Consider the following 20825-nt stretch of genomic DNA (forward strand, 5'->3'; position numbering starts at 1 on the left):
GAGTCCTTCCCCCAGACAAAGCTGGGGACTGAACTCACTCCCACTTAAGATCTGAGATCCCCAAAGAACAGAGAGCAGCAGCCAGATGCTGACTGAGGAAGATGGGGAAAAGTGGGATGAACTGGGACATCTGCCTCCAGACAGTACCGATCTTATCAAGTTTATAGAAGGCTAGATAAAAATATCAGCCACTGTGGGCCTTCAGCAACTCAGCTGGCTCTGGAAATGACAGAAGAACGTCCAGTAGTACAGTGACCCCAAGAAAGAGTGGCCTTCAGACCCAGGATGGAAACTGAACTTCCTGCTCTCCTAAGGCTATAAGGATGGCATAGGTGGGTTTGAGCAGAAAGGGAAATTTTATTGCCTATTTTCAGGGATGCAGCAGGATGCAGTGGGGCCAAGTCCCTGCTGTTTTCTCTATGACAGAAACAGAAGCCATGGACACCAACTTTGGACATGTGGAAAGTTTAAATGTCATAGAGACTACTGTGAATAGCTGCCATGATCAATATCCAAAGAAAACAGGCATCAAGTCACTGAATGTCAATTGCATGTCTTTATAAAAATCAAGATCACATTGACATAAAATACAGGTTTGTCACTAGGGCTTGAACAGTCAAAAAACTTGCCCTGAAGCTGGGGACTGAACACTCATAGGGAAACAGAGATGCTGTTCTGGGAAAAGCTACCATCAGTGAAGGTTGCTACTTAGGGTATCAGATCCCACCCATCAGCACCTAACATAACAGGTCCATTTCTGCCCACCCCCATGGGGAGCTTCAATAGCATCAAAACATCACACACAGTTCTATCTTCGCTCTTCATGGGGCAGGGGCAGAGACTATGACATTAGCAAAGCCCTGGCCAGGCAGCAGCATTTTTTGAGCCACATTTAACTCTGTAGGAGAAGTTGAGATAAGGTAAAGCTCCATTTGGGTAAGAACATAGACATAGGCACTCCCACCTCCACAGCCACACCAACAACAGCTCCTGAGACTGGCAAGCCTCTGAGGGCCTGTGCAGCCAGTAAGCAGCGTGCTGGGGCTGAAAGGCCCCAGGATGCCCACCTGAGGGCAACAGTCGAAGAACACCACAACCTGTATCTGATGTCAGTCTAATCCTGTTTAAAATTGTTCCTTTGTTGCTCCTTGGAAGCCAGGAAGGTGGAGAAGATTAGCCTAGCAGCCCATTCACACCCACCCTGAACAGGGAAAATGGCCTGAATCCAGTGGGATGTTAGGGAACCCTTGAGGCAGCAGCAAAGCTAGTATGGAAGCCCTTAGAAAGACATTACAGCACTGCAAAAGAATGAAACAAGGAAAACATGACAATTCAATAAATATAAGCTTTTATTACAATAGAAAATAGTAAAACTCATGTTAAAATATACTCTTGCTTTTGAACTGCTCAGAAAAAGCCTAAGCCTTGCTTATACTTGCTGGTGCCCATCAAGGTCCTGACCCCTAAGCAATGAGCAACACATTTCTGTGCTGAGAACCTCGAGGCTCCTTCCTCCCAGTGATAGTGAAAGACTACAGCAGCAGACTGAGCCATGCCCCATCAGGCAGAGAGGCAAGGGCTCTCTGTAGGGTTGTGTACAACATGCTTCATCCCCTTGTGCAATCAGGCTCCAGTTTGAAGCAGGTAGATTTAGGGAAACAATGGACAAGAAGGAGGGAGAGGAAAAAAAATTAATCAGCATATGATAGCTGTTCTGAAACAGCTAAGAAGGCAGCAAATGCATCTGCCAGAAATGGCACCTGAGTGCCTTTGGGTAGCTTACAAACTATTACAAGGAACACTCTCCACCTTCTCCTTTGGTGGCCAGTCCAGTGCAAATAAACGACTGTGCAGTCTGAACCATCACGTGCTCCCCTCTTGCTCACCAGAAGGGGCCAGGGGCAAGAGTAGAGTGGAAAGCAGAGGCCACAGGACAGCAAGGTCAGATAGGAGTGGGAGACACTTGTACACCATTGCTGGCACAGCAGCACTTGACTGCAAGTCCTGCCTGCTCCAGCCACCAGGCTCACTCCAGTGCCTCATACACAGCCTTGCGGAGCTCGATCGAGAACATCTCCTCCCAGGGCCCACGGATCCACTCCACCAGCTCTACCAGGAGCTCAGGGCACTCTGTGCGGATGTGCCAAGTGCTCTCTAGCTTCAGTACCTGGCAGGGAGGAAAGGTAGGGAGGTGAATGAGCAGACTGGCCTGACAGGCACCAGTCAGCCCTGAGACACCATCCCCCAGCACAGCTGCCGGCTCCTAATTCCTCTGTGACCTCCTCGTCCCTCTCTGCTGCCAGCAGTTGAGTGTCCCTTGCATGACTTTCCACTGAGCTCCCCTGGCTCTGTGGTACAAGGCCCTAGGTTAGGATGGGAGATGAGAGCCCCAAGACACCTGCAGGAACAGGATTTGAGCACAGTCAGCCCCCAGCACCCTGACCCCATGAGCCCCTCCCGCTTACCTCATCGTAAAGCATCAGCTTGATGTCACAAGGACAGAGGCGATAGGTTATGACACTGCTAATACTGGTGATTGGCTGCTTCTCCTTCAACTGGATGTTGCTCCTAGGAGGCATTTCTGCCTCATGGTCTTCATCCAAGGAGGGCTGCACCTGCCACTGGTGATTCTCCTCCAGCAGAAATAGCATGCTTCGGGTACTCAGCAGGGTCACAGGAAAAGCAGATGCCCCTAAAAGGATATGAGGAAATAAGAAAGGCTTTGCTGAGAGCCTGAGTCACCACAGAACCTTTGCTCTCCATTCCTCCCCTAGGGAAATCCTTTACAGCAGCAGTAACTTGGGTGAATGACTTTATCCAGTTTCCTGACTGAAGAGGGGACCAGGGTACTGAGAAGTGGCTAGGCTTGACCAGCTTATCCAAGCTTGTTGCAGGAGCACGCACATGAAAGACCACTGCCCAGCAAGGCTCATCCAGCCCATGCCCTCAAGTGAGGCAGGAAGAGTCACTTGAGTCCTTTGACCTCTTAAACAACATTTTACTACTCCTTAGTTAAAATTTGACAACTGCAGCTCAAAGCCTGCCTTTTTTGGCCTGAATTTGTCTCGCTGCAGATATCTGATGGGTGGAACAGAGAGCACACACATAAAGTTTAATACCAAGCTGGGATGCATCATAAATATGACAGGAAGTAAAGTAGTTTTGATAAACTTTAGGCAACATAAATATAATCCAGCTATGTCAGTGGATGCAAATTAAAAGCACTAGAACTTGGGAATAAGTTAGATGCACAGTAATAGGAAACCATTAGCAAAACTGGCTGAAGTCACAAGCTGATGCAGCAGTATGTTGCTCTTCTCATCACATCTCACTCTTGGGAATTAGTAGGACTATCAAAAAGGGGATGTTTAATTAATCCTGTCTACTTGGTAATAAGATCTCAGCTGGAACTGTGTCCAGTTTTGGGCACCATACCCTAAAAGAGGAGAAAACTCTAGAGTAAGAAAAATGCACTGTAAGTTCTCCCTCTCACATACTATTTGTTCAGCTTTAGGATAGCAATAAACATACTTCCCACAGATTCCTTCTGATCCTCACACTCCCATGCCTCCCCAATGGTCAATGATGACCAGGGGTAGAAAAGCTTAGCAAATTGGTCAGAATGTGATTAAGAGCTAGGTTGCTTTTTTTCAGTGTCCCAAGCTATGACAACACTGGAATTGTTCACTGAAGACTCAAACCCCAAGTTTAACACGTCTGTTCCTCAGCAAGGCCTGGAACAAAACCTGAAGGGCTCCAGCAGGCTCCTCCTGTACTGCCGTCTCAGGTTATGGACACCTACTTCTGTTTTCCCAAATGAAGAAGCCTTTCAGCAACTCACACAAACCATCTGTTTTTATGACTCCTCATCTTTCCCTCAGATCAGGGCAATGATCCAGCCCTCAGATAATCTCTAGCTTCTCAAGCTGTCACCAAAACTGGTGTGCAAGACCAGCTGCTCCCTACAGCCTAGACTTCCATGTAGAAAAGGACTGGGAGATTTGCTGGATGTACAGAAGTATGCTGCTATTATACACAACCCAACACTAGAAAATAGCCCCCAACCCATTTCATTGCTGGAAAAAGGGCACAGCTCTTTTCCCCCAGACTGTACACTAAAATCACAAGCATGTAAGCAGACAGCACAACGTGTAGGACATCTGGCTACTGACATCTCCTGTACCTTGGATCAGGTATGCCAGCAGGTAGAAGAAACAACAGTCATCTGCAGCTGCATAATCTGTGGTCTTGGAGTCCAGCAGAGGCCTGGAGGAGATACAACAGTGGGCTGATAAGGAAGCACTCTGTTTCCAGGCTAGGTTTGCTTTGAACTAGCTACTGTTCCCAGTCCTCTTGGGGAAGGGAAGGACCCACATCTCTTCCAGGTAACGCAAAGCCCTCCTTCACCTGGTCCTCTGACCACCACCTTGCCAGCCAGGAGCCAAATGTTTCTTCCAAGTAAGAAGGCTGCCTATGCCTCCCACTTTTTCTCCCTCCATTATACCCTGGCTCCTCCAGAAGAGCTGAAGTTGCCCACCTGGCTCAGCCCATGACACCCCTTGGCCTGTTCACCCTCTGTGCATCAGGCACTTGAGAAAGCTGCCTTAAACCACTAACATAGGCCTGGCTGCAACTCCAGTAGTGCCTCCTTCTGTGCTACCCTGTTTCCAGCACCATGCTTCCCAGGGTCTGCTGGACAAGCAGACATCCCTTTCTACCTGGAATCCAAACCTCTCACAGGCTCTTACCATAGCCAATGTTGGGGATTCATTTCCACAGTGGGGATTTCCTTCACTTTACTCCTGTGCTTAGCAGGCAGTTCTTGCATGAGATCTAAAGAGGAGGAGAAGGCAGGTGTCTTTTACTGCAAACCCAAGGGCAGTATGTAACAGTTCAGGACACTTCTCTACTGTTCAGAGAGGTGTTGCAAGTTATCATGGCAGTGAGATTCTCTCCCAGCTCTTTTTCTGACCTGTCAAGAAGTTTATTTCCAACCGATATCCAACAATAGCTGTCCTGACAGTTCCCCAAGAACAAATCTTTCAAATCCTCTCCCCCCACGCCCCTACAGTTCTACTCTTACCTGTCAGGGTCTGCAGGAACTGGTCACAGCAGCTTTGGTTCCGGATCAGCAGATTGTAGGAAGTTTTTGGATTCTCAAACTCCATTCGCAAGGTCTGGTGGCAGAGTCCCACTTCCAGGTGAGAAATATCAGACAGGTAGTGAGAGTCATTCTTCTTCAGCCAGTCTGCAGGTTGTCCCCTAATCACAGAGCACAGCCCTCAGATGCAGCAGGCTGCCCCATCTCCTCTCCCACGCCAGACTGCAGCCGGGGGTTTGCCAGAAAAGCCTGTGCATGTCACCACCCCACCAGGGTAAGGGCAGCAAGAACAGCACAGGCTGGCACTACCCAGCACTCAGACTTGCTGCAGGGTCCTCACCTGATAGCTCCAGTGACTTCTAGCACATAAATCTTGAGGTCAGAAGCAACCAGGATTGAGAGGAACTCTCCTGGCCGGCCAAACTTCACCATGACCACCTAGAGCACACAGAGGGTGGGTCACAGCTTTGGCCTGCCCCTTGACAGCTCATCCACAGAAAGGTCAAAGCTGAAGGTCAAAGACACTTCAGCTCCCTTCACACCCCACAGTCTCTGAGACGCCACCTCAGTGCAGAACTGGCAGGGTGGCAAGAGGGACAGCAGAAGAGTTGTAGGAGTAGTGCTGTGGGAGCTCACCTTGAGGAAGCACTGGAACTCCTCAGCATTCTCCTCAAAAACTTCCATGTCCAGGTAGAGCTTCAGGCGATGATCCACGGACCGGAAGTCCCTCGTGTTCAGGACGCTGTTTACAGCTGAGGAGAGCAAAGGGCAGCAATGACACTGCCCACTGACCAGGGGCTGCCCGAGCGTGCAGACAGGCACACAGCAGCAGTGTCACCCCCTCTGCACACCTGCTTCCATCCAGTCTCTCCTCAAGACAAAGGGCCAGACCCGTGGGCTTTACAGGCCACAGGTCTCCATGTGGAGATAGAAGAGGAATTCATTGCTCCAACACTTGCTTTTTTTTTTTTCAGATATACAAAGCTTTGGTCTAAGTCAGATTCAAACTGTTCTTGGCTCTTTAGTCACAGAAAGACACTGCTTTGCTGCTGGATTTGGCAGGAGGACAATTCTTTATCACAAAGCCAGAAAGATATTTCTTATTTCAGTTGGTGTCAGCTCAGGTCAACTTTTTAACTGACTTTGATCGTGGCAAGGTTAAAGAGGCCTGAGGAAGACACCAATAAAACTGCTAAACAGTATAATTAGATTTGTCATGAAATTGTATAACCAAAAAATTTATACAACAGCCACAGTACTGCCCAAGAGTTCACACTTCCCAGCAGAGCCTGTTCTCCACCAGAAACGCTATGCTAATCAATCACTCCTCACCAGGAACTTTCCATAGGCTCAGTTTTAAATTGGGACCTCACAATTTGACCCCAGAAAAGAGATGGCTTTATTTCTCATACTTCAACAAGACTGAACATAGCAACCTTAAAACCGTGATTCTACACTGACTCTTCTTCTGAGGCACAGTAGTCTTGAAGGACTGGGGGAGACCTCTATAGATAAGAAAACAACAGGCTGTAAATCAGAACTACACTCAGCTGCAGGAGAGTCACTCACTGGGCTAGACCAGATAACCTCCATAGCTCCTTTCCAAATTGTTATTCTGTAAATCACAAGCTGATACCCAGGCAAAGGCAGTCTGCTACATCAGAAATCCAAGGTCCTTCAGAAAAATAATTTGTGGACCTCCTATCTTGCATGACAGTTCTCACACAGCCAGCATGCAGTCTCTTGGACAGGTTTTGTCATCTCAAGCTCAAAAAAAAGTGAGGAAAGCACAAGTAACTGTAGATCCACAAACCAGAGCCTCCTACTAGCACACCAGCCTCACACTGCACTTAAGCCAAAGAATAAATAGAGAGGAATAATGTATACGAATCTCCAAAGTTAAGGCTCCAGCTGGCAGCTCACAGATGCCACAGGAACCCAGTGTGTCCATAACTGAGCAATGCAGCTTCCAGAACAAGACCCTATTACTCAGAGTCTAAGGAATAATAGATATTAGGAGCTGACTCACTTTTCCTACCTACAGGCATGAGGATTTAACAGAGAGGGGAAAGAAAATCTCTGCTCATAAGAACCGTATGTTTATGGCTGCTCATACTTGATGTCCCCCTTCCCCATTAAAAAGGAGAAAGTGTGCCTTGCAAGCACCAGTGATAAAACCAGCAACAAGCTGTTAACACCCCTAAACCCTGCACAGCTTCCTCATACTCACAAGGACTGAGATTCCACGTTTCCTCGGAATCAGAGTTCACAGAGAGCGGGGAAGGCGTGGGTCCCCGGGAAACGCTGTAGCGGCAGCTTCCCACCAGGCTGCCCCCGCTGGTGTCTGCGTGGCTGAGGGACAAGGACTGGCTCTTCGCGCCCTGCTCCTTCCCAGAGCTGCCCTCTGACCCATGGCAGGTGGGATGAAGAGTGCTGCCAGGCTCAGGCTCAGCGCTCAGCTCCGGGCTCCTGGTGCTGTTGCTGGTGTCGATCTCCGAGCTGTCCTCCCCACCAATGTAGAACTTCCCGCTCTCTCTGGCCAGGACAGATGTTTCCTCTGGGCCCTCCTGCTGGCTGCCTCCCTCCAGCAAAGAGTCGGACAGGTCCTCACTCGTGCTGTCGGCACCAGGCGGCAGAGGCGTGCTGAAGCACTCCTCTGAAGGCAGAATGACCACATGGTCACTGGAACAACTGGGACAGGCTATGGGCTCACCAGCTGCTGCAGGACCTGTGAAAGATTTTGTCAGATATAAAGAAAAGCCAGAACAGCTCTCCCCAGCAAGACTTTACTTCCCCCAACCTCCTCTGCAAACCATGAACCCTCCCTTTTCAAAGTAGAGAATAGTTAACAGTCTGACTTGAGCAGCTTGTTGAGCAACTTGTTCAGAAGCATATCCTACATACCTCCCCTCACAAATCAACCAGAAATTCTGGATCAGTGCCACATGAAATAGTTCTGCTCAGATTTAGGGTGCCCAGTGTGTGCTGTGGTTGCAACTGAAACTGTCTCAGGCTTTGTCTCATGACTTTCCTCCACTTCACATCTGCAAGTGCTCACATAGCCTCAGAAGCCCAAGCTCATGACCAGTCAATCCAACCTTCCTTAGCCACCTCCATCCCCAGCATGCTCTGTCCCTTCCCCAGCTGTCCTCATCCCTTCCAACACTGATTCCTGTTGCTCCCTTCACCCACACCAGAACAGATTCCCAGCTGGATCATGGGATTCCCATTACTCTGGCAGGGAGAAGAAAGTATCCTGGGGTGGAGAAAAGTGCTGCAGCCAGGACAGCACTTCTATGTTCACTGCAGTACTTCAATCCCAGCATACTTTGTCAAACAGCATCTTCTCAGCTACAGCACTCCTCACTTGGAATAAACTGAGCTTTGAAAAACACAGCAATCACAAGATGCCTACACAGGACTAGCCACATCTCAGCTGAAATACCACGTCTAGTTTTTAACAGCCAAAGAAAAATGTGGACAAATGGGAAAAAGTACAAAGACCAGCAAGCAACTGAATGTATGAGATATGACTGACAAGTAAATTATCTAGAGAATTGAGCTTATTTAGTCTAGAGGGCAGAAACCAGGAAAAGTTGCCAGGGGAGAACAATGGCCCTCAAGTACAAAGAAAGAAAGAAAGTGCTCCTCCAAAGCAAGAGTGGGCTTAAGATCACAGACAGGGAGACTTAGATTAGGGTTTCTAGTTGTTTTTCTGATGTCTAACAGCCAAAGTTTTACCTGAAATACTGATGCAGATTCCCTGGAAACTTCCACTAGCAAAAGCTCTTTAGAACTCTGTGGCAGAACTGACTACATGACCTTTAAGTCCTCTCCCAGACTTCAGTTTCCATCACCCTTGTGTTCCCCCAGGCCACCCAGAACAGGAGTGCTGTTTACTTAACCTTAAACCAGTGGTTTATTCCTGCTAGGAAACAAGGCAGGCTTTTCCCAGTCCAAGCAGGCCAAGTGAGAGTTCATCCCACAATAGGTTTTAAATTCCAGTACAGACAACACATCTCCTACACATTCCATGCTCTGCACCACAGCTGCCACCATGGAAGTCTGCCTGGGCATTAATTAGCAAACATCCTTCTTCTGGGCACTACAGCCTACCTCGATCTGAGGCAACTAGAGTCTCCAGGATTTTGGTGTCTCCAAGGTCTGAAGAATAGGAACCTTGATGCCAGTAGGGCAAGGACTGTGAAAACTCCTGCTTGCATTTCAGGCACTGGAGCTTCATGGATCCCTTCTGTTGGTCCTGATTTCGCCGATTCTCCTCAACAGCTGGGGACAACACTTCAAGGATACACTATAATAGCAGCACAGGGAAAAGGATGCTGTCAGGTAGCTATGATTGTCCCAATAAAATCAAGCTTCTGACACCAGCAAGACTTTTCTCATGCCTCACTATAGCATTTCAGAGGGTGAGGGGTGCAAGAACATTTCCCAGTCATGCAAGACTTGCCAAGGGCATGGAGCTTCACTGCAGAAGACCAAGACAACCTGTTTTTGCAGGTCTGTGCCTGATAGCACATACTGACAAGGCCCCCTCTGGAACTCTGATCTCAAAGGTCCCATCTATTTGTGTCTTATCTCTAACAACTTGTTCAAATGTACTTAAATGATATCTTGAGAGAAATGATTGAATTAGAGACCAGAGTCCCTAGAGCAGCTGTGTGGACATAGCACTGACATTCACTGTCCAGAGGACCAAGAACAGGCCAGCACATCACTCAGCACCCACAAAATATTACACTGCATGTGCACAAGTAATGATCACTAGCTTGACTACAAACTTTTTGTCCCAAGAGGGAGAAAACTGCAAGACTCTCTCCTTGAGAGCACCATTTATGCTACAGGAGCTCCACTGCCCATGGCCATGCTCACAGGGCCCTCCACAGGTCACCTGTGCAGAAGAAGAAATCCCTACAAGCCAGACCCGGGCAGCAGGTGCTCATGTGCTCTGAGAACAGCAGCCCTATGCTGGCTGGAAGAATTTAGTGTCTTGCAGCAACACTGGCCCCTCCCCAAGGCTCCCCCACCTGCAGACACTGCTCCGGGCAGTCGTCAAGCACAACATATCTGCGCTTCTGCCGGTCCTTGCGGATGTAGCTGAAGTGCAACGTGAGGACAGGGAAAACCCGCTCCAGGTCCTGCAGGAGACAGAAAACACCCTTTCTAGCATGAGGGAGAAGCTTTCACAGACTACATTTGCTTGCAAAAGGCTGAAACATGGCCGTACAAACACTTAATTTAGTGCATCCTAAGCATCCCTCCACAGCTGATAGCATTTGGGAGTCTGGTAAAATGGGCAGAAATAAATAAACTAAAATATAAAGCTAGTAAGTGCTGACAAGACTTGCACTGAGTGCTTGAAAAATTGCATGAGCACTTGAAACTTACAACAGTAACTCTCTCTGCCTAGAACAAAGCATTTCAAACAAAACACCTTTTTCATGAAGGTATTTCAGAAGAATATCAAACCACAAACATTCAAAAAGGCACAAGGGCAGGGTTTAAAAATGAGTTGGAGCTTTTAGAGAAAACAGAATTAGAGAAACCCATGAACGTGTCTGTATACAGACTGAATGTTAAAATCTTACCACACAGAAAAAGGGATTTCCAGACTCCCTTTCTAAAGAACCACAAAAGCCAAATAGGGCTGGTAATGCTGAAATGTGCACCTAGAGCAAACTGTCCACTGAGCTGCCAGACTAGACTCTGTGCTGCTCTAGAAACAATTCAATCCACAAAGCGTCCTCCAAGGCCAGGGTGATATCCCAGTGAGGAATGGCTGGGAAGGAGATCTCCATTTCATTTAAGTTCCTCTTGAGAAGGCTCTCATTCCTCCACACCAGAACAAGTCCAGCCACTGTCTTTAATTCCAGCTTTGGAACAGATTTTGTGCTGGCTTCTGCTACATTACAGCAGGTAGTCTAAGCAACACAGATGCCATTAGATACACATGCATTGGGTTGAAGGGATTTTCAATCAGGCTTTGCAGGAGCTAGGAAAAGACCTGCAGGATTCTTAACAGGAGCCCAAATCCAGAATGCTGCCATTCACAGGGAGTAAGCCTTTGTCCACAGACAAAGGCTCACAGAGAAGTGTAACTCACCATCCTCTTCCAGGTCAACTCAGAGGTCTCCACATTCTTCAGGCATTTCAGCTCCAGCTTGTGGAGGACTCTGGCAGCCTTCAGTTCCACCTCAATCACATGCCTAGCTGTGATTCGCAGGAAGATCCAGTCTGGCTCTGGGTCCCCTTCTCCTTCTATTTGGCTCACCAGCACTGGCTGGCACAGGTCCACTGCCAAACAAGAGACAATACAGGTCAGTACATGCAGCAGGCTTTCAGTCCTGCCGGACCTAGGTCCTTAGCATTCCCACAATACTGGGCACCATGATACAGATTCAGAGACAAATCACATTTGATTAATCTATTTTGTTGTAATCCAAGCCCTTAAAAACAGCAGTGAAAGGACCTGTTTACCTTCTACCTTCTCCTCTTCTTCCTCTCCAAGCATTAGCTCATCTGCCTCCTCTTCTCCTCTCTGTTCTCCTTCCATAGGCTCATCCAGCTGTACTTCAGGCTCTTCCTCCTTTGCAGTGCCCTCCAAAGGAGGAGAGGATCCTTCTTCCTGGGATACTTGGGGCTTTCCTTGCTCTGGGTCAGAGCTCTCACTCTGCAAGTCCATTGCAGCAGGTCTGCCCGTGATCTCATCTGCAGAACGGCTGCGGGACATGACGGGTGCTTGGTCATGCTCCTCCAGGTGTCTCTTGTACTGCAGCCAGTCAGCACCAAAGCGATCTCTGAAGCTGGCCAAGCGCTTCATCTCCTTCTGATGCTCCAGGACCAGACCTGCAAAGAGAAAACTTGGGAAGTATGAAGGTCGTGACCAGGCCAGAGCACTCTGACTGTGGGCAGTTTAGCTGCTATGTTATTAAGGAAGATGACAAGCCTCACCAGCAGAGAGGGGTAATGCCTGGGGCTCGTGTTCTGTGTCACTTGGCTCCGAAATACTTGCTCTGCGCACTTTGACTTTTCCCTGGAAAAAAACCAGGATAAAAGTAGTTGTGAGGAACTAGAACAATTAAAACAGCACCTGATGAGGGGCTCTGCCAAGCTGAAGGGTTTATAGCTGTTACAATGGAGGGACACACCCTGAAACACTTGTGAGGGTATATGAAGATTAATATTAAAGCCTCTTCCTAACACACAGCAGTGGAGAGGCTCACTAACCACACAGTCAGTACCAGACCACATCTCACTGCAGGAGGCTTTCACGTCAAGATATCCCCTTCACCCAACGTGCCAGCTACATGGCTAAGAAGCTATGTCAGTCCCAGACCTTGCTTTTCTTTCGAGAGACCCTGATGGCCACATTCTCTGATGGGGACTGGCTGTCGCTGAAGTCTGCAGCACAGGAGCTCTCCAGTGCACTGCGGTCCAGTACAGTCTTCTCTGAGGTAGAAGTGTGGATGGACTGGGACACACTTTGCACGAGTCTTGGAAGGTGCTAAAGCAAGAAAAATAGAGTATTTCCAGCTGAGTGCAAAGGGCAGACAAGGTAACCAAGCCAGAACTCAGGCTGACAGCCTTCCTACTCCTCCCCCCCAAGCTTTCACCATCTCAGTCAAAGCACTGACAACAGACCCTGCCTGGCTGATTGGATTGTTTATCACAACCACTCTCATTTACCTCAATCTCTGCCTTTCTTAAAAATAGCAGATGGGAAACTGATAACTATTTTGCTGACATGTAGCTCAAGTGTCAAGTACCATACAGTACCTGAAGAGGAAACAGGCAAGGTTCCAAGTCCTGCAAGGCTACATAAGCCAGAATAAATTACACTGGCCAGTTCCAACAATTATTAGGAATCAGCATGAACTGAGACAAAATGATCTGTGTCAAAGTCAAGGTAGCCCATAAAGATTTAATAGGACACATGACAATGCAAAAACCTGTCAGAGTTCCCAGTCCCAAAGCCAGTAAGATCAGTTTTTAACAATTACACTTACCATTAGGTCTGAGGAAGAGAGTGGCTCCCCGTCCAAGAAGAACTGTAATTAGAGACCCATTTGCAGTCAGATTCCATTTGGCTGGCACATACTCAGGACAACTTCTGCTGACTCCTACTTCCCTTCAGACCACCCTAGGGTTGGGATCCCTGGCAAAAAAACTGCAAAGAAACAACCCTGTTCCTGCCTATCCACCACTCCTTTAGTTGTAGCTACCTGACCTAATAGCATGTAAGGCCAGAAGGGACCATTGTGGTTTTCCTGTTTACAGACTTTATAACTTCCAGAAACGTATCCAAGACAGTACATGGAAGAGGTACAATGGATTATTCTACAACAACTCAAATTGTTTTGAAAGGTACTCACTTTCACCTCAAAGCCTTTATCCTACTTCTAGCCTGACTCCACATAGCTTTCAGTAATTTGAGCTCAGTGAAAGCTTTTTCCAAGATGTGGTTTGAAGACAACGAATCCAGCCACTTGCCATTAATATGAAGGGCAGACCAGTTCTGGAACACCTTTGACCCTTAGCAAGTAAGTTTATTTTGCTAAATTGCCAAAACACTGGCTTTGCAGGCTTCGTTATTTGAAATCAGATTACCAAGAACTGACCTAAACACTGGAGTGTAAGGAAACAGTAATGACACCTGACTGAGAGCAGAGTGAAGGAGACAAAGAGGTGGCCATGGCTGCCAAAGTAGCACATACTTTGGGAAGGTGGGCAAAGACTGTGAGTTCCTTCTTTGCACAGTCCAGCTACATCGTTACTATCTAGCATTAACAGAGTAAAGTTCCATCAGTGAGCAAAACTGAAGAAGTAGACAGTGAAGACATATTAAGATTTGAGGTGTTGCAAACATGAGATCAGTATTCAACTATGTGCTAGCCAGCACACCACTTAAAAATTTAAGGTTAAACTACTCTACTGCAGGTAAAAAAAAAAAAAAAAAAAAAAAAGCAACCACAAAACAATCACCATTGTTACACAGCTGGAATAAATCTTTTCCCTCATTTGCCCTGAGTGTTAGAACACCCTATGCCTTCAACAACAGGGGCAGAAGGCAGGTGGCTAATACTCACATTGGAGAAGGCTGCCCTGGGAGACACATGGACAAGGGCTGCAGATCGGTGATTTTGATGGAACCATATTGGGTTTCCCTCCAAATGCAGCTGGGTGAGGGAAACAAGTTGTTACTAGAAGCAATATTCTCTACCCCAGTCTATCCTGCCTGCAGGCTCCAGTCTTTCACTCTGCTTCAAGAAATATCCTTGCAGTGGAACAGTTATCAAGCCAGCAGAGGACTAGGCTTTTAAAATGCTTCTTGAAATTAGTTCAGCAAATAGAGAAGCAGATTAAAGTACCTCCTACTCATGACCCAAATCATTATGAGTTTTTTCAGTACTGATTCTGAGAAGTGTTGAAAGAATAGTCCTTTGCAGGCCCAGAGAAGCTGCAGATGTCCCATCCCTGGAGGTGTTCAAGACCAGATTGGATGCAGCTTTGAGCAACCTGCTCTAGTGGGAGGTGTGTCCCTGCCCATAGCAGGAGGGTTGGAACTAGATCTTTGAGGTCCCTACCAACCAAAACCACGCTCTTGATTCTATGATCTTCTTTCACAAGCACTACTGTGACTGCCATGCTGCCTCAGACTTCTCTGAACACACAAATCCACAACAGGATTATGGGAGGATCTTTACTGACTTGACAATGTTAAAATCAGAAAGGATGAGCAAGGCAGTGGGGATGAATATATGAAGAAAGGTTAGCTTGAGGAAGGGTCACTAAAAATGAAGGCTGAAATGCAGGTGTTTGTGTAAGGCTCCCCCATCAGTTTCTTGCACTAAAATTAAATGCTCAAGAGTTTAACTTATCTTTCAAAACTCTCTGGTTACCACAAACTCCATCTTGCACACCCTGACCACAAAATCCCTAATTTACTAACCCATCAGGCTTTATGCTTACTTTTTTTAAATAGTGCAGAGTCGACAATGGTGCCAGCTGGGCATGTTCCAGCAGCAGGTTATAGGCCACATCCAGGTGCTGCAGATTCACAAGCTGTTCCACCCCTGTGAACAAAGCAAGAAGCCATCAGCATGCTAGATGACATAACTTAGGAACCTCCCCCAAAACCAAACCCTAGTAAAAATTGTTGTGCACAAGATTTCAAGTTCTGTTTGTTCTCAAGGATGACAGGAAGGCTTCAAACTCAGAACTGCTTCTCCCTTGTGGGCTCACCGTTAATGCTGTCGAGCTCATTGTTGCGCAGGATCAGAGTCACCAGCTTGGATCGGCTGAAGATGCCAAGGTTTGGCACCTTGGACAGGAAGTTGTATGCCAGATTGAGGTATTCCAGCTCTGTAAGGGTCTGTTCAGAGAAGAGCAGCATTGGGTCAGCTGGGACCTTATCTCAAAGCCTGGCCCTGAACTCAAGGCAGGCCACTAGCTTCTACCATTTTTTTCATCCCAACAGGGTGAACGAACAAGTGAGTTTATTTAGACTGTTTCTGCAGGAAGAGTTCAATGTTCACATTGGGAGTGGTTTGTTTAGGGGCACTCAGCATCATCTGACTGCTTTACAGAATTTGCCAGGAGCACCTTTCTCTTTCCTCACCAGCTTCAATGGAGCATAGGAAAGGACTGGACATCCTGCCTCAGCAAAAGGAGTGAACTACCAAAATAAACCCTTTCTTACCTTTGTAAAGATGATGGGGAATGATACACTGTGAACCCCACCAACTCCACGAAAAGCTGTTTCATAGCCTTCCTTCAAAGAAGCAGATCCAGCCCAGCAAAGCATGGATTTCACTGCTGTTCCCCAGAAACACACATGCCATTGTGATGGACTATTCCTTTTCTAGAGTAACTGACTGGCTTCTGGGAGCAGGAAGTAAATGCTACTGGCAGTTGAACAAACTGAACAGTAAGCTTCTACAGCCCCATGCCTGGCTACATAATTTTCACCTGCTGCACAGGTTACAGCAAAGTCTAGTGGAGTGCCCACCCTGTGAGGGACTGTACACACACTGTGTGTATCAGTGCATTTACCACTCAGCCATGCTGGACTGCCAAGTGATAACTAGAGCTAACTCTCTGTCTTAGAGGTGAGGAACACTGCCTTCTCTGCCTCAGTGGCACTAGGACTGCACATACAGGACAACAGTTTTCAGGCTGCAAGCGCTGATTCTAAGCCACACCACATCTGTGATTTCTTTCATTACACCTCACCTAGTAGGAATGTGATGTCAATGACTATAGAATTTTAGCAGTATCCTCTGCACAGGAGGAAACCCTGCTGGTCAGCCCAAAATACTCACCGTTAAATAGTGCTCACAATCCTGGATCTTGTTGTGACTCAAATCCAAGACCCTCAGAGCATTCAGTAATTGCTGAGGGACAAAAAGATACTAGATCAGATCCTACAATTGTCTCTGTCACACCATGAAAAGCCTCTCCTGCTGGGAGAGGCCAGAAAAATTAACACTGCCCGCTTCCTCCCACCCAGACCTAGCAGCATCAGTAACAGAAGGCCTGGCTCTTGGCTGTGATGATCTCTTCTCTTCTCCTCATCCATGCAGGAAGGATGCCCCACTCACCAGTGAGTCATCCAAGGCAGTGATTGAGTTATAGCTGAAGTTCACAGTCTGCAGTTCCAACCATGGCAGAGCACAGCTCAGATCTCCACCGCATGCTGAAATTATTTCCTAGGAGGAAGAGAGTACCTTGGTGTTATAGCTGTTATAGTAAAAGCAGATGAACACAGGAGAACAGTCTAGAAGGTGGCTGACATACTGTGCTTTACAGACCTTGTTTTGCTTAGAGAGGCAGTGACTTTTTTGTCCCTAATTCAAGTATTTGGAGGTGGTGGGAATCCCATGGCCAGATATTTAGAAAGAAGGGAGATGCTTTTGTTTCCTACTCTGAAGTGGCAATAGTTAACCTAATCTGTTAGATTTCTTAGGCTCAGAACACTGAGCACAAAGATTCATGCTAACAAAATCATTTTCAGGCCTCCTTCAAACAAAAGCAAGATATACACTTGTATCCTGACAGATAAAAAAAGCTCTGTAAGCACTCCCCACCGTCAGCCCCTGTTCTCCAGCAGGTGTCTGCTTCTACATCCCAGAGAGAAGCCCAGAGGCCCATGGCCAGCACAGCCCATGCTACTCAGCTCTTCATGGCTGGAGCTTGCCTTCACATCTCAGAAATGTGCTGGGCAGCAGTGTAGGTAAGACTCTGGGGCACAGCATTTCCTCTGACAATAAGCTCTAAAAAAGCTGCTGAGGTACAATGACAGGTAAGACACTGGGGTGCAGCATTTCCTGACAATAAGCTCTAAAAAAGCTGCTGAGGTACAATGAAATAAACCTTGATCAATTGCAGTCCTTGAATGTGGAAACAGCCAGACACACAGAGCTGTCAGACCTAGCTGACACAAATATTGTCTAGAGTCTGACATTCTCAAGAATCTAAAGAGAAGATTACAGAGCACATATGCTTGCAAGCAGGGAATCCTTCAACACTGCCTGAGACAGGAGTAGGACCCCAGAACAGGGAAGGGAGATGAAGCCATACACAACATGAATGAATAAAAGGGCTAACACTGTCTCCTACATCTTCCCTGTGTGAAGAGCTTAGGATCCAGACAGCCTTTCTCTTGCAATCTACCCCATGAGCTGAGACACTCACCTCCAGTGTACTGATACATTTGCAGCAGGTTAGAGATTCCAGCTGAGAATAGACAAACCGCAGTCCCCGGAGGCAGTGTGGAGGGACAGACCTCAACTGCAGCAGTGATGAGAAAGTAAGAACAACATACATCAAAATATTACAGTGGAGGAGCAGACTCAAGTTTTACCCCAAGCAAATGTTGCAGGAGTTTAGTCTTAGCCTTCCAGGGAAGCCACAAAAAACTACCCAGTTTTTAGGAATAGAGGCATTCTGCAACCACAAAACTAGCCAAGAAAATCCAAACAGCAAGATTCAAAACCACTCTTGCCATCTACACTTACTTCCAGATGCCGGAGGGACTTGAAAGGGAAGATCTTCACAGCAGATTGCAAAACACAGTTTGGAACATGAACAAGCTGGAGAAATAAGAAAAGACATCTCATGTCAAGCTTGATTTATGCTGCATTACCACCTTCCTGATGCACCAACTGCAGCACCTTGAACAGCCTGTCCCTCCAGCTCAGGTAATCCCTTAAAAGCTCTCTCCCAGTGCTGGCAGTGGCACTGTCTCCCTGGATCCCTAGTACAATAGAGGTCACAGAGAACAGCATGTTAGCAAGTGTGGGCCTGCCAGCCCACAGAGCTCCTCTTCATCTCCCCTGCCCTCATGGCTACACCACTTTCAGCACCACTGCGAGGTCTGACAGCTGGATTCCTCATCAGCCACAACCAGCAAAGCTACTAAAGACAAAAGTAACTGCTGGAGGTATGTTTATCAAGCAACTGAGTAGAACTAGCACTCTGGTGGGAGGTGTGCATGTACATTTTACCACAAGAGGCCAAATAAGGCAAATCACAAGCAGATACAATGGAAAACACAGTTGGTCTCCAAGGCACTGTTAGATTGAGGTGCCTGCAAACCTCCTCTTTGTGTTCTGCAGTACAGCCACAGGTCCTTTCAGCACAGGGCAGTTAGGCTGTGTTCATGTACCATAAAGCAGCTTATTAAAACCACCTTCTAACGCTTTCTACCGACTGAGCATAAACAGTATTTCTGGCTGCTACTGAAAGTGAGTAATGAAGCAGTTACCACAGTCTTCCACTGTAGACAGCAAGGTACAACCAGAAAGACCATCTCTGCCAGTTACATATACATTCACTCAGAAGTGACTCATCAGATGCAGAACAGACATCCTAAGGCCTCAGCACCACCACTGCTTCCACAGCTACAGCCCTGCCAGGAATGAATCACTGCCCACTGCCTGCCAGCACTAATGCTGCACGTTGGACAAGAGCATTTGTAAGGGGAGCTTGCACTGGCAAGCTATAATGACCAGCCCTAGCAAAGTTTATTTCAGATGCCATTCTTGCTGTGTGTCTTGATCATCTCCTCTCCCTTCACTGTCTTAAAAATCTGTCAGGCTGATATAAATTATTAGCTTCTCCAAGTAAACCAATTACCAGATATTAATGGGCAGCTTCCCCTTCTTTAGAGGCTTGTTGCAGAGAGAGCACATTTTCTAGTGAACAGGAGCACTCACCACAACATCCTCCTGACTGCAGTGTCCCTCCCTGCCTCCTCCTGCCAGGAGACCCATGTTTCTCCACAGACTCTGGGCCCCACTCTAATCTCCCCACTCACTACACTGTTACAAAATCCTCCCAACAACATTCCGATACCGCTCCACTCTCACAGGAAAACCAGGTTTTTAAAGATGTCACAGATTTTAGTACTCAGCTGCAATACCTTTTGAGTCCCACTGTAGAATCCAAAACAGCTGCTAATGCCTCTTCCCCTTTCAGGATCCTTTCACCTCTACTACCCACCCAGCATGTCTCAGTGCCGAGTAGAATCATGTGCAGCATCATTGCACATGCCACCTTTCAAAAACCTCTCTGAAGAACTTCTTGATCTACAGTTTCATCTTTACTACAGCCTCTTTATTGTTAAAATTAATGAGGATACGTTACTAGAACTATCCCGTGCTGTGAAACTGATCAACCAGAACCACTGCCCAGGATGGCGAAGTAAGCAGCAGCCTCAGAGTGTGTACAGCATCTGACCCCTCTGCTCAAGTTCCCTGGCTCTGCTGCCTTGGGCACATCAATCATCACTCCAGGAGCACTCAGCTGCGCTCAGGTGCCAGATACTGCCTGAATTGCTCAAGCCCTTCAGGAAATAATAATTTCCCCAACAATGACAACACCTTACCAAGGTCTAGAACTTAATTAACTCCTGCTGCCCCCGTTTTTAACTCTGAGAAACTTTTGCTGAGTTGCACGGCTGATGCTAGGTAAGCAGCTATAGACTGTCGCGCTAAGCGACGACTGCACGCAAGAGCCCTGGGGGAGCCCTCTGACCCACGGAGCCTGCACGTCGGGGGGGGACGATGGGCACCCGAGGAGGCTGCTCTGAAGCCGTGCCTGCCACCTCCGCTGGCCGGCCCTGCAGCACCCCGGCCCCGCTGTGTACGGACCTTCAGAGAGTGGGTCTTCTGCAGCACGTCGAAGAGGAACTGCGCCTGGAGGATGGCGGCTGTCTCGGCGGGGTGCGAGGGCAGCGCCACGAAGCCCCGGTTCTGGTTGCGGGAGCCCAGGTGCTGTTCGAAGACCTGCGTGAGGTGCTGCAGGGTGGAGGTGAGCAGCGTCAGCGTGCTGGAGCCGTCCAGGACGAGGTCCCCTGCAGGACAGGGAAAGGACGGGCCAGGCCGTGAGTGTCCACGCACCGGGGGCACTGACACGACCCGGCCCGGCGAGGCCCGCGGCGGCCGCCGCTCACCGGCGTCCTGCAGCAGCCGCGCCAGGCCGCGCACCAGCGTCTCCGCCGCCGCCATCTGCCGCGGGGAGGCCGAGGCGACCCCGGCCCGGCCCGGTTCGGCACGGCCCGGCACGGCCGGTCCCTCCGCCGCTCTTCCGCGTTACCGCCGAGGCGCGCCCTTCCGCCGCACCAGCGAGGCGGCCGCCGCTCACATCCGGTTGCCATGGAGCCCGCCCCAGCGTCCCCCTCCCGCTCGGCAGGGCCCTCGCCCCC

At 48.2% G+C, this 20825-nt stretch overlaps 1 protein-coding gene across 2 annotated transcripts; it reads right to left on the minus strand.

The window, feature by feature from the left end:
* Positions 1 to 1331: 1331 nt before the first annotated feature.
* On the minus strand, positions 1332 to 20823 carry LOC121335311 (serine/threonine kinase 11 interacting protein). 2 transcript variants are annotated; one of them, XM_041403295.1, is made up of 24 exons: positions 20574 to 20823; positions 20272 to 20474; positions 18136 to 18210; positions 17813 to 17908; positions 16720 to 16827; positions 16441 to 16512; positions 15362 to 15491; positions 15089 to 15192; positions 14206 to 14295; positions 13126 to 13167; positions 12456 to 12623; positions 12071 to 12152; positions 11597 to 11965; positions 11223 to 11413; positions 10147 to 10257; positions 9218 to 9413; positions 7332 to 7829; positions 5738 to 5853; positions 5442 to 5539; positions 5084 to 5262; positions 4749 to 4833; positions 4184 to 4266; positions 2466 to 2692; positions 1332 to 2167 (listed from the first exon to the last, which is right to left on the minus strand). In XM_041403295.1, exons 1-24 carry the CDS (start codon positions 20626 to 20628, stop codon positions 2027 to 2029), a joined length of 3519 nt encoding a protein of 1172 aa, XP_041259229.1. In that variant the 5' UTR covers positions 20629 to 20823; the 3' UTR covers positions 1332 to 2026. The 2 variants fall into 2 exon arrangements, 1 of the variants encoding a protein (XP_041259229.1); XR_005952545.1 differs by lacking the exons at positions 1332 to 2167; positions 2466 to 2692; positions 4184 to 4266 and having other exon boundaries at positions 4752 to 4833; positions 5084 to 5194.
* Positions 20824 to 20825: the final 2 nt, after the last annotated feature.

Source organism: Onychostruthus taczanowskii, unplaced genomic scaffold, assembly GCF_017590055.1.
Source record: "Onychostruthus taczanowskii isolate IOZ18803 unplaced genomic scaffold, ASM1759005v1 scaffold20, whole genome shotgun sequence".
In the NCBI taxonomy this organism is placed as follows: Eukaryota; Metazoa; Chordata; class Aves; order Passeriformes; family Passeridae; genus Onychostruthus; species Onychostruthus taczanowskii.